This window comes from Schistocerca gregaria, chromosome 2 (genome assembly GCF_023897955.1).
Source record: "Schistocerca gregaria isolate iqSchGreg1 chromosome 2, iqSchGreg1.2, whole genome shotgun sequence".
NCBI classification, from domain to species: Eukaryota; Metazoa; Arthropoda; class Insecta; order Orthoptera; family Acrididae; genus Schistocerca; species Schistocerca gregaria.
The window spans coordinates 854,588,132-854,601,205 of record NC_064921.1 but is presented as its reverse complement, the minus strand read 5'-3'; the positions used below and the strand labels follow the sequence as shown (position 1 = coordinate 854,601,205).

General features: G+C 46.3%; 1 protein-coding gene and 1 long non-coding RNA gene across 5 annotated transcripts in view; one reads left to right on the top strand and one right to left on the bottom strand.

The window, feature by feature from the left end:
- Positions 1-13,074, bottom strand: part of LOC126335228 (uncharacterized) — a 143,084-nt gene that overhangs the window by 42,099 nt on the left and 87,911 nt on the right. The gene's annotated exons all lie outside the window — the stretch shown is intronic.
- LOC126335224 (rRNA methyltransferase 2, mitochondrial) overlaps positions 1-13,074 on the top strand; it is a 90,574-nt gene that overhangs the window by 68,067 nt on the left and 9,433 nt on the right. For 3 of the 4 annotated variants that reach the window (XM_049998262.1, XM_049998261.1, XM_049998260.1), the window contains one exon: positions 6,218-12,543. In XM_049998262.1, the coding sequence (XP_049854219.1) occupies positions 6,218-6,361 (144 nt within the window). In that variant the 3' untranslated portion in view covers positions 6,362-12,543. Of the gene's footprint in view, positions 1-6,217; positions 12,544-13,074 lie in introns of those variants that run through there. The other variant, XM_049998259.1, reaches the window with a different exon arrangement.

Sequence of the window (13,074 nt, the reverse complement as noted above, 5' to 3'; positions counted from 1 at the left end):
TCAGAGATCAAAGCAGGCTATGAAATTATCACAGTCTGGCCGTACATTCCAAACCCAAACCGCTGCTACCAGTATCATCATTTCAACCACACTAGAACATCCTGTTGACACCCAGCCAAATGTGTAACCTGTGGTAGGGATGCACATGAGGGCTATTGTCTGCCACCTCCTACCCGCTGCATCAACTGCAGTGGCAGCCCTGCCACCTCCTCTTGGGATTGCCCTGTGTATCTTGATGAGCTGGCTGTCCCAGAGATTCGGTTGAAGGAAAAAGTGCCTTATCCAGTAGCTCGCAAGTTACTGGCTAGTCGCAAACCTTGTGTTCTCCTGCCTGGCACTTGTAGTTCTGTTCTTGTTACCCCTCGTTCCATGAAGGACACGGCCATGCAGACATGCGACCTCAAATTCAGCTCTGTGTTGTGAAATCGCCATTGTCAAGATAGCATCACCATCTCCCCATCCCGCTGTGCAACAGACTGTCAAACTCTCTCTCAAGGGTCGAAGCCACCAGCTACACAACCAGTAGACAGGAAAGGACAGAAGTACTCCCATGAAGGCTTCCTCTGTCCCTCCAGCCAAACAACACCCAAGTCTTCCTCTAACCAGAAAGGCTCAAAGAAGTCCACCAAAGGCAAATGGTCTTCTCCTTCACCAACTCTAAGATGCTTTTTGACGGTGTCGCCATGTGGTACCTTAGCCTGGCCAGCCTCTGTCTCACCGGTGTGTATCACCAATCATTTTTCAGCGTTGGACTCCACGGACCGACCGCACAACCAAGAAGATGCTTCTGTGGACCCCATGGAGCAGGATCCTCCTGCTTCTGTGCCCTGTAGTAGCAACTCTCCACCAACTGGCCACTTTTTAAGGCTGACTGGCAGCTTTACTGCTCCCTGGCGGCCATCACAGAACAAGATATCCCCAGTTGCAATGTTATCCTTACTGCTGCAGAACGTTCTATTCCTCACACTTCCTCGTTACCACACCGTGTCCCAGTCCCTTGATGGACTGAGGCGTGCCACGACGCAATTCACGCATGGAGATGTGCTCTCCGCATTTTTAATCTCCACCCTACACTGTAAAACCGCATTCATTATAAACAGATGCATGCAAAGTGTCATCGAGTTCTTCGAGATAGCAAAAGAGCTAGTTGGATTTCGTTCACAAGTTCTTTAAACAGTTCCATCCCTTCCTCTGTCGTATGGGCCAACCTCCGACAGCTCTCTGGAACCAAGATCCATTCCCCCATTTCTGGCCTGAGAGTAGGTTCCGATGAAATCATGGATCCTGTTGTTATCTCCAACACCTTGGTCCGCCATTTTGCGGAAGTTTCGAGCTCTTCTCACTATAACCCTGCCTTTATCCATCGGGAACAAGTAGAGGAAGCTCAGGCAATACTCTTCTCTTCTCAGAACCGTGAGTGCTACAATGCCGCCTTTACTATGAGGGAGCTAGATCATGCTCTCAGTTCCTCTCGGTCCTTCGCCCCAGGACCAGACACTATCCACATTCAGATGTTGCAGCATCTCTCTCTTGTGGGCAAGCACTTTCTGCTCAACACATACAACTGCATCTGGGCTGAGGGCACGTTTCCTGGATGCTGGCATGAAGCCACAGTCATACCCATACCTAAACCCGATAAGGACAAAAGCCTTCCTTCTAACTACTGCCCCATCTCTCTTACCAGCATCATTTGCAAGGTGATGTAACATATGATTGATGCCCGGCTGGTGTGATGGCTTGAGTCTCGCAATTTACTAACAAATGGACAGTGTGGATTTCAAGCACAGGGTTCTGCAGTTGACCATCTTGTTACATTGTCCTTCCCTGGCATGGATGGTTTTTTGCATGAATCCCAGACTGGTCGTATTTTTCGATTTGGATTAGGCCTAAGACACCAGCTGGAGAACACGTATCCTCCGTATTCTTCCATGGCCACCTGCCCTGTTTCTTTCAGGCATTTTTACAAGACTGAGTTTTCAACGTGCATGTGGGTTTTGCCTTGTTGGACACCTTTATCCAGAAAACAGTGTGCTTCAGGGATCCGTCCTGATTGTCATCCTCTTTGCTATCACCATTGGGCCTGTCTCCCACCAGGCATCTCCAGCTCCATTTTTGTCGACTAGTTTGCCATTTATTGCAGTTCTCCACATACTTGTCTCACTGGGGCATCTTCAACAGTGTCTTGAACGTCTTTACTCCTGGAGCAACGACAATGGCTTTCACTTCTCCACTGACAAACCCATCTCTATGAATTTCTGGTGACACAAGTGGTTTGTCCCACCATCTTTACATCTTGGGCCCGTTGCCCTTCAGCTTGTAGAAACTACAAAATTCCTGGGGCTCATAGGAAACACTCTTGGTCCCCCCATGTATCTTACCTGGCAGCCCACTGTACATGATTCCTGAATGTCCTACGTGTCCTCATTGGTACTTCCTGGGGAGCTGATTGTACCACCCTCCTCCATTTGTATCGGTCCCTTGTCCGTTCGAAACTGGACTATGGGTGTTTTTGTTTATGCATCTGCATGCCCATCCCTCTTAAGCCGTCTCAACACTATCCACCATCATTGGCATCTGTGTGGCCACAGACACCTTTTACACCAGCTTTGTTGAGACTGTGAATGCTGAAGCTGCTGAACTACCCCTTCCTACTGCTGTGACTTTCTCCTCAGCAGGTATGCATGCCATTTGTCATGCGTGGCCACCCATCCTATGCCTCCTTCTCTGATGATTGCTTTGATCGTCAGTATGGGTCTCGTGCTGCTTCTCTGTTACCCCCCTGGAGGCCGCATTCAGCACTTGCTGCGGCGACTTAACTTCACACTACCTGCACCTTTCCCGGTGGGTGTGAAACCTTCACCACCTTGGCTTTGAGAAGTAGCCCATGTTAACTCCGGCCTTCACTACTCCAGCCTTGATCTATCGCCTTGAGTTTCACCACCATTGCATGGAACTTCGCGATAGTACCTTTGTATATGGTGATGGGTCTCAGACTGACCGTGGGGTCGCTTGTGCCTTCGTTGTTGTCACCTGTGTCTTTCAATACCGGCTTCCAGCACACTCCTCAATATTTACAGCTAAGCTCTTTGCCTTGTATCATGCCACTGAGTACATCTGACGACACAGCCTTTTCAATTGGTCCTCTGCTCAGACTCACTCAGTGCCTTTCAAAGTCTGTGTGCATTGTGCATTGTACACCTCCCATCCCATAGTGCAACAGGTCCAAGAAAACACTGCTCACTCTTGGTGGAGCCAGTGTGATGTTTATGTGCGTTCCAGGTCATGTCAGTCTGCCAGGAAACAAGGCTTCTGACGCTGCTGCCAAGGCTGCAGTCCTTGTACATCATCCCGAGAATACCTATATTCCCTCCAATGATCTCTGTGTTGCCGTCTGTTAGGAGGTGGTGTTGATTTGGCATTGCCGATGGTCCTCCCTTCACAGGTATAAGCTGCGGCTTATTAAGCCTCTCCCAGTGGCTTACACGACCTCCTATCGGCCCTCCCGCTGGGAGGAGGTTATTTTAAATCAGCTGTGTATTAGGCACTGCCTTTTTAGCCATCGTCATTTGTTAAGTGGTGCTACCGCACCACTTTCTACACATTGCACTCGAGTTTTAACTGTTCGCCACATCCTGATGGACTGTCCATTTCTTAACCTTTTACGTTCCTGTCTGGGTTTGCCATCTGAGTTATTGGCTGTTTTAGCAAATATGGCAAAGGCTATTTAATTTTTACTTTTGGACCTCCATTTCTGTTTGGTATCTTCTTTAGCCCTTTTTCCAACTGCTGGTTTTTAGCTGTCTTCTATTACATCAACTGGGACTGACGTGTAGCACTCCCACTCCCGCTCCCCCCACCTCCACTCCCACTCCCCTGTCTGTCGCACTCCCCCTCCCTTCCCCCACTCCCACTCACCCGTCTCTCACACTCCCCTTTTATAATGTTTTGTGAACTTTGGCAGTCTGGCAGTAGCTGCTAACAATGTTTTAGACTCATTGCACAGTCACCTTAAGATATCTTTGCAACGATAAGATTGTCTTTGCTTCACTGGATACCAGAGTTTAAAAAATGAGAAGAAATGCTCAAAAATATACTATAAATAACACATTTAACAAACTGCTATACATTCACTGCAGCAGCAAGAACCATATAAAGTGGGGGAAAATGTGCAAGTTTTGTGTGTTTAGTTCAAATATATTGTGGGTCACACTAAATAAGTATTCAGAAAAAGATGTAATGAACTGGGTGGACAATTATGCCATGGTGTAGCAATTCTGTCAAAAGGTGTCCTAGAGAACAATGCGGTAAATTCAACAGTTATCATTGTCCTGCAGACAGTTAGGCTTCCATGGATGGTGTCATTGTGGGTAAAATAATTTTGGATATTGGGACGCATGATTTTAAACTGTTAAAACAACTAAACTGCTGGCATTTTGAACAATTTTCTGCAGTCCTTTCTTGCCTTCCAGTCAGCCACCATGGTAGCACATGCAGTAGCATACTGTACAGTCACCTTCTCCATAACAATCTCTTCATATTGCTCAGTGACATCTCAGATTTGTGATGTCAGGAACCGTGCGACTACTACGGTCGCAGGTTCGAATCCTGCCTCGGGCATGGATGTGTGTGATGTCCTTAGGTTAGTTAGGTTTAAGTAGTTCTAAGTTCTAGGGGACTGATGACCACAGCAGTTGAGTCCCATAGTGCTCAGAGACATTTGACATTTGTGATGTCAGTAGCCATCAAATAACCAAAAATGGCAGTAACATAAAGGAAGACAATCAGTAGCATACAGCGATGACCTGTCATGAATAGGACCGCTGCAAGTCAGATGAGACATTGGCAGTTTAGTTGTTGTAGTAGTTTACAGTGACACAGCCCAATACCCAAAATTAGGTTATCCATAAAGGAAAAGGACATATGATCTTCGGTGTTCTGGCTACATCCTGTACTGAATATGCAATATAGCTGACACCTTCCTGAGAAACAGTTTAATGAAGGCTGTTGCCAGGGCAATGGGAAAAAGGGAGGGAATGAAAATTGGGGTTTACAGACTGTCAATGATGAGTTTGGCTCTCAAGCTCAGAGTGAGCAAAGATGGTGAAGAAAACTTTTGCTTCAGGTGATACAGAGAAACTATGGATACTTAAAATCAGAATGTCTGGGCAGTGATTTAAATCTTTCTTCTGAATGTTATACCTGCCAAGTCACTTGGTAGTAGTTCATTCTAGTTTTAAATAGACGGGGACACAAATGTGCAGAACAGTTGCTGTGTATTACGAACAATAATTAGTTTAAAAATAAAGATTCCAAGACTTACCAAGCGGGAAAGCGCCGGCAGACAGGCACATGAACAAAACACACAAACACACACACAGAATTACAAGCTTTCGCAACTGGCAGTTGCTTCGTCAGGAAGGAAGGAAGGAGAGGGAAAAATGAAAGGGTGTGAGTTTTAAGGGAGAGGGTAAGGAGTCATTCCAATCCCGGGAGCGGAAAGACTTCCCTTAGGGGAAAAAAAGGACAGGTATACACTCGCACACACACACACACACACACACATATCCATCCGCACATACACAGACACAAGCAGACAGACAATATGTCTGCTTGTGTCTGTGTATGTGCGGATGGATATGTGTGTGTGTGTGTGTGTGTGCGAGTGTATACCTGTCCTTTTTTTCCCCTAAGGGAAGTCTTTCCGCTCCCGGGATTGGAATGACTCCTTACCCTCTCCCTTAAAACCCACACCCTTTCATTTTTCCCTCTCCTTCCTTCCTTCCTGACGAAGCAACTGCCAGTTGCGAAAGCTTGTAATTCTGTGTGTGTGTTTGTGTGTTTTGTTCATGTGCCTGTCTGCCGGCGCTTTCCCGCTTGGTAAGTCTTGGAATCTTTATTTTTAATATATTTTTCCCATGTGGAAGTTTCTTTCTGTTTTATTTACGAACAATAATTAGTAGTAGACTTTTGGGACATTGCTGTACTCGTAAAAGATGATTTTTCTGAAAACCGAATATAGCTTTAGCAGTATATATATATTACAGACACAGCATATACGTGGAACTTCATGTACTTTGTTCTTTCATGACATTCTGTTATTTTATTCCATGTTTTTGTTCCAAGAAAGCCACACTCATTAATGATGAATTTGAGTACTCTGGACTGTTGTAAAGGCTTTTGTGCAGACAGTGTTTCTAATATTTATGTTTTTTTTCAGATATGGGATGGAGGTGGTGTGCCCTCACTTTGTACTGATCTGAACAGATATTATGAGTCTGTGAAGGTAGTCAAACCAGCAGCAAGTCGAACTGATTCTGCAGAGAAATTCATTCTTGCTAGAGGGTTTAAGAAGTCTGTATAAAGTGGTGAATTATATTTATTACTAAAATGATCTTAAGATTGTGCCGGAATGCAACTTCTCTTTGACTCCCTCTAGTGTGTCATATTAATTTCCATATAGCTTTTCAATTATGTAATTTCTGTAGTATGTTTTACTAATTACCACATAACTTTCCAATTGTGTAGTTACATTTCTGGTTATGGAAAAATCTATACTGTTGTAATTCTCTGTTAACAGTTTGTACCAGAAAAAATTGATTTTTTTAAAATCCTTACATATGTCAGAACATCAGACTATTTGTGTGCAAAACTTTCCAGTTAATCATATCAGGTTTTTACTTTAAGTATGGTACTTTGCAGTATATTGTAACAATCATGACTTCAATCGGAGAAAAGTGTGGACATACGAAATGAAGCAACATGTCTGTGTCAATCTACAGTTCCCATTTTCTGGTCTTTCCTGATCTCCAGATTATCTCCCGCTGCAGGTCTGGGGGTAAGAGTAGGCCCGAGGTATTCCTGCCTTCACAAGAAGCCACTAAAAGGAGTTTCACAGGTTTAAGCCATGATGTGATGGTCCCTTGTAGGGTTACACCTCAATTCTTCAAAATTTTCCTAAGGAGCGAGCCAGCTGGGGAAGGGCACATTACATGGCACTTCATGTCCATTGTGGATTGAGATCTATAGCCTACTTTCTCGTCATCGCATTTCACTCCCGCTCATTCTCCATCTCTTCGGAGAGGACACCTTCCTGGGTGTGATTTCCACCATGCACTATGCAGTGTCATTTTCTGCGTCGACGATGACCATGGACTTCTTTGCACCTGATACCTGATGTCCAGCACGGCAGCCAGTCCGTTGTGGTGCGGCTGCCATGTACTCTGTTGGTTGTAGCCCCCGACCACACAGGAATCGTTCTGCTGATGCCTGCACCATTAACTCCCCACGTATACCAAGGGGTAGGTGCCCATCTCCCTGGGGCATTGGGACTCCTGTCAATAGTCATCCTGCGAGGTAGCCTTTGTTGTGGCTGGTTGGAGTGGGTGGCATCAGGAAGGATGGATGACACATGATGAAGCATAGTCCATCATCTCTTGCTGGTGGTGAAACACCAGCAGTCTCTAAGCATTCATGAGCTCAGTTCAATGCACAGAAATACGACCCCAAATTGTTCCCCTCCCTGGCCACACCATGGGAGGAATGTCAGGCTAAGGATGACAGCGCCTCTTATTCACCCCAGTACCTTGTATGTTCGAGAGCTGATGGGGAATCTTTCATGATGATGAAGCCTCAGTTTTTTGTTGAACATTTAGAGGACAAGTTAGAGGAGGTGGAGGGATTGTCCAAAATGCAGTCAAAGTCAGTCTTGATCAAAACAGCATCCTCTGCCCAGTCACGGCTGTTACTCAATTGTGACAATCTGGGGGAAGTTTCTGTCATAATCACTTCCCAAAAGAGCTCGAATATGGTCCAGAGTATCATATTTCAGAGGGACCTTCTTTTGCAGTTCGACGGTGAGCTGCGCACCATTGTAGAATGACAATGTGTACATTTCCCATCCCTGGAGCACCTCATAGCCTTTAAACGCCTCTGTGCCCACGTTTGCAAACTTACCAAACGACAGAAGCAGGAGTGTTGGGAGAGATACATCTTGGCCATTGGGTGCCATACATCACCTTCCAAGCCTGGGCAAATATCGAACGTCTTTTCGGGTACCAGACCCCAACATGTGTTCCAGGTATTACCATAAATGGAGTGTTATATACCGTCACAAATGCGATTGACAAGCATTTTGCTGAGCATTGTGCTTGATCCTCTGTATTGGAGAATTACCCCCACCCCCCAGCCTTTCGCACTCTCAAACGGCGGCCGGAAGGAAATGTCCTCTCATTCACTACATGCTACAGTGAATCCTGTAATGCCCCATTTACAGAGTGGGAGCTCCTCAGCCCCCTTGCACATTGCCCCAACGCAGCTCCTGGGCCAAATCGGATCCACAGCCAGATAATTAAACACCTCTCATCTGACTACAAGCAACATCTTCTCATCATCTTCAACCGGATGTGGTACGATGCCGTCTTTCCATCGCGATGGCAGGAGAGCACCATCATTCCAGTGCCCAAGTCCGGTAAAAAGCCACTTGATGTGGAAAGCTATTGGCCTCTCAGCCTCGTCAACCTTCTTTGTAAGCTGCTGGAATGTATAGTGTGTCGGTGGTTGGGTGGGATCCTGGAGTCACGTGGCCTGCTGGTTCCATGTCAGGGTGGCTTCCGTCAGGGTCGTTCTACCACTGATAATCTTGTGTCCCTCTTATCTGCCATCTGAACAGCCTTTTCTAGATGCCAACACCTGGTTGCCGTCTTTTTTGACTTAACGTAAAGCAAACAGCATGACCTGGCAATGTCACATCCTTGCCACATTGTATGAGTGGTGTCTCCTTGGCCCACTCCTGATTTTTATCGAAAACTTCCCGTCGCCCCGTACTTCCTGTGTCCAAGTTGACCACTGAGGGATTGCACTGCTGATGCCTGCACCGTTAACTCTCCACATATTCCCTGGGGCATCGGGACTCCAGGCAATGGCCATCCTACCAGGTGGTCTTTGCTGTGGCTGGTCAGAGCGGGTGGCACCAGGGTGGATGACACACAATGAAGTGTAGTTCATCATCTCTTGCTGGTGGTGAAACACCAGCAGTCTCTAAGCATTCACGAGCTCAATTCATTGCACAGAAGTACGACCCCAAATTGTTACCCTCCATGGCCACACCATGGGAAGAATGTCAGGCCAAGGTTGCCAGTGGCTCTTATTCGCCCCGGTACCTTGAATGTTCGAGAGCTGATGGGGAATCTCTCATGACGATGAAGCCTCAGTTTTTTGTTGAGCATGCAGAGGACAAGTTTGGGGACATGGACGGATTGTCCAAAATGCCGTCAGTGTCAGTCTTGATCAAAACAGCATCTTCTGCCCAGTCACGGATGTTACTCACTTGTGACAAGCTGGGGGATATTTCTGTAACCATTACACCCCATAAGAGCTTAAATATGGTCTAGGGCATCATATTTCACAGGGACCTACTTTTGCAGTCCGAGGATGAGGTGTGTGCCAATTTAGAACAGTGAGGTGTACATTTCTTCCAGTGTGTCCACCAGGGTCTGAAGAATAATCAGGTTGCCACCGGCACCTTCCTCTTGGCCTTCGAGGGTGATACATTGCCCGAGAATCTCAAGGTGATGGCCTACTGCTGTGATGTGAAGCGCTATATCCCTCTGCCCTGCGGTGCTTTAAGTGCTGGAAGTTCGGCCATATGTCTTCCCGCTGTACTTCCAGCGTCACATGTCAAGATTGCGGACACCCATCACATCCCAATACACCATGTGCCCCGCCTTCCATCTGTGTCAGCTGCAGAGTGCTACATTGGTCTTGCTCGTCAGGCTGCCGGATTCTCCAGAAAGAAAAGAAAATCATGGAGTACAAGACCCTGGACCAACTGACCTACACAGAGGCTAAGAGAAACTTTGAACGCCTGCATCCTGTACTATGAGATTGCCTTACACTGCCACTACAACGTTTCTGGCACCAGCAGCTCCACCAACCTCCATCACCTCTCAGAGCTGGAAGACTAAACCTGCCCCCTTGATGGTTGGGCTGAAATTCCCTCCCTGTTGCTCCCGCATGACCTACTTTGGGAGCAACACCCCCCCCCCCCCACCCCCCAACCATCAGGGACATCCATCTCCACTTCTAAGCCTGAGAAGTGTAAGTCTTCTTCAGCTTCTCTCACTAGGAAGAGGTCCCTTAGGTCACTCCCTTCCCAGGTTTCTGCTAGTGGAAAAGATGACACCAACTAGTGGCTGAAGAGCTCAAAAGCAGCTGTTCATAGGTCTTCACGCTCATCCTCATTCTCGGAGACTGAGCCAGTGAAGTCCTCTCAGACATGGAAACCCAAGGAGCAGCAAGGGAAATCCAAAAAGAAGACCCCTAAGACCAAGGGAATTGTGGTGGCACCCACATCACCACCACCTACAAGCTCTGCCTCTGAGGATGGAGTGGAGACTGTGGCATCTGCTGAGGACCTAGATCTCGCCAGACCCTCAGATACAATAGATATAGACTGCTCAGGCAATAAATCGGGGGCAGCAGGTGACTCTGAGGTGTAAACTGCCTCAATGATTGTTCCATGCCTTCCCAGCCTCATGATCATGTCATCCTCCAGTGGAATTGCAGCAATTTTTTCCACCACATGGTTGAGCTTCGGCAAATGTAAAGAGAAACCTGGTTCCTGGCAATGCGGACCCTTCCCCTGTGGCTATAAGGGATATTACAGGAACCTTAGCGACTATAATCGAGTGTAAGGTGGAGTTTGCATTTATGCCCTGAACTCAGTCTGTAGTGACACTGTGCTCCTACAAACCCCTCTTGAAGCTGTGGCTCTCAGAATAAGGACGACGCAGGAAATAACTGTCTGCAATGTATATCTTCTTCCAGATCGTGCAATACCCCTGGACATATTAGCTGCACTGATTGATCAACTCCCTAAACCTTCCCTACTTTTGGGAGATTTTAATGTCCACAACGCCTTGTGGGGTGGCACCATGCTTACTGACCGACGCAGAGATGTTGAAACTTGTAGGCTGAAGCTTTTCCTGGACCTTTCGCGTGGCTGTAAGGACTCCGTTAACCCTGCAGCTCTTCTTTGTCACTTCCACTCAATTCTTGAAGTGTTCCGATGCTCTGAAGCGGTTTACACCGACAGCTTGATGGCTGATGGTAATGTTGGCTTTGCGTTTGTCTGCAGAGGCCATATTGAACAGCATTCCTTGCCTGATGGCTGCAGTGTATTCACTGCAGAGCTGGTGGTAATATCTCGTGCACTTGACTATATCCATTCATGCCCCGAGGAATCGTTTTTTCTGTGTACTGACTCCTTTAGCAGCCTACAAGCTATCAACCAGTGTTACCCTCACTACGCTTTGGTGGCATCCATCCAGGAGTCTGTCTATGCCCTGAACTGGTCCTGTTGTTCAGTGGTGTTTGTGTGGACCCCAGGACACATTAGCATCCCAGGCAACGAAATTGCCGACAGGCTGGCCAAACAGGTGATGCGGAAACTGTTTGTGGAGATGGGCATCTCCGAACCTGCCCTGTCTTCTGACTTACGTCGCAGGGTTTTTCGGCTTTGGGAAATTGAATGACATAACAGTACGCACAACAAACTGCATGTCATTAAGGAGACTTCAAATGTATGGAAGTGTTCTCTGCGGGCCTCTCACAGGGAATCAGTTGTCCTCTGCCAGCTCCATATTGGCCACTCTTGAGCGTCCCACGGGCGTCCCACGGTTACCTCTTGTGCTGTGAAGACTCGCCTCAGTGTTGGTGCGGCACCCGGTTGACATTGGCCCATATTTTGGTGCACTGTCCCACTTTGGCTGCTCAGCGACGAAATCGTGGGTTACCAGACTTGTTTTCACTCATTTTATCTGACAACACCTCATTGTCATTGGGTGTATTTAGTTTTACGTTTTATTCGTGAGGGTGGGTTTTATCATTTGAGCTAAATTTTAGCGCGTGTTCTTTGTCCCTCTCCCCCCTCCACCCTATTGCTTTTAGAGTGGAGGTTTTAATGTGTTGCAGAGTGGCTGGCTTTTCCTTTTTATTCTCTTCTTTGGCCAACCATTGTAATCTGCTTTCTTGTTTTACTCTCTTCTGTTTCTAGTGTCTGTTGTTTTCTTGTCCTCTTTTGTTCCTTCTTGTGTTCATTGCCTTTCCTTTGTTCTTGTGATTTTTCCTTTCTTTCTGTTTTGTGTTTAATGTCTCGTCTGTTTTATTCTCACACTCGTGGCATTGTTTTATTAGGAACAAGGGACCAATGACCTCATAGTTTGCTCCTTTCCCCCTCTTTTAAACCAAACAACCAATCTAGATTATCAGACCAATGTGGAAGCAGACTTAACTAAAGTACATCATGACATATTGTTTATTAATGATTCCATGCCCTAAAAACTCAACATTCCTGGTATTTGTTCCTTTATTTACACTTTACATTAGGCTGATTAGATTCTGAAGTGAAGTGAAAAAAAAGTTTGTATCTTGTGTGAAGTTTTGACCAGTATATTTTCAAAGCGTGATGCTATTGCACTTGCAGTGTTCTTTTAATCACAGTCCTACATCTGTATTAGAATAACCTATTAAAATAATATACTCAAATGTTTAATAATTTACTATTTCTGAAAGAACTTTTCCAGTTGCTGTTAAACTTGGCTTAAAGTTATTACTGTACCACAGTAACAAGCAACTACTGACTGTGTGCTTGCCCCCAAAGTGTCTCAAATTGGGTGAATCAATTTCATTGCTCCTGGTTATTGACACTCTGCACTCCGGCTCTAATATATGTATGTAAAAACATTTCTACAATGAGTGATTGGAGCCCTATGTGTTTCTGTGCACCAGATAAATTTGTACACATCCATTCTCATACATGGCAAATGATCCCCACAACTTTCAGCTACGACTTTGAGTGATTCATTGTTCATAGTGTCCAACAGGCACAATTTTTCAGTCATCAGACGTGTCGCCATCGTTAGGTGTGCTGATGAACTGTGCTCCTGAGGGCATGTGGCCGACTAACATCCCCTGCCCCTCGAGCTGCTCCATCTGCAGCTATGCATTGGCATTGGCAGTCATGGAGACACTAGCATCAGCAGCCATAGTGACGTTGATGTAAGTTCTCCATCCGCC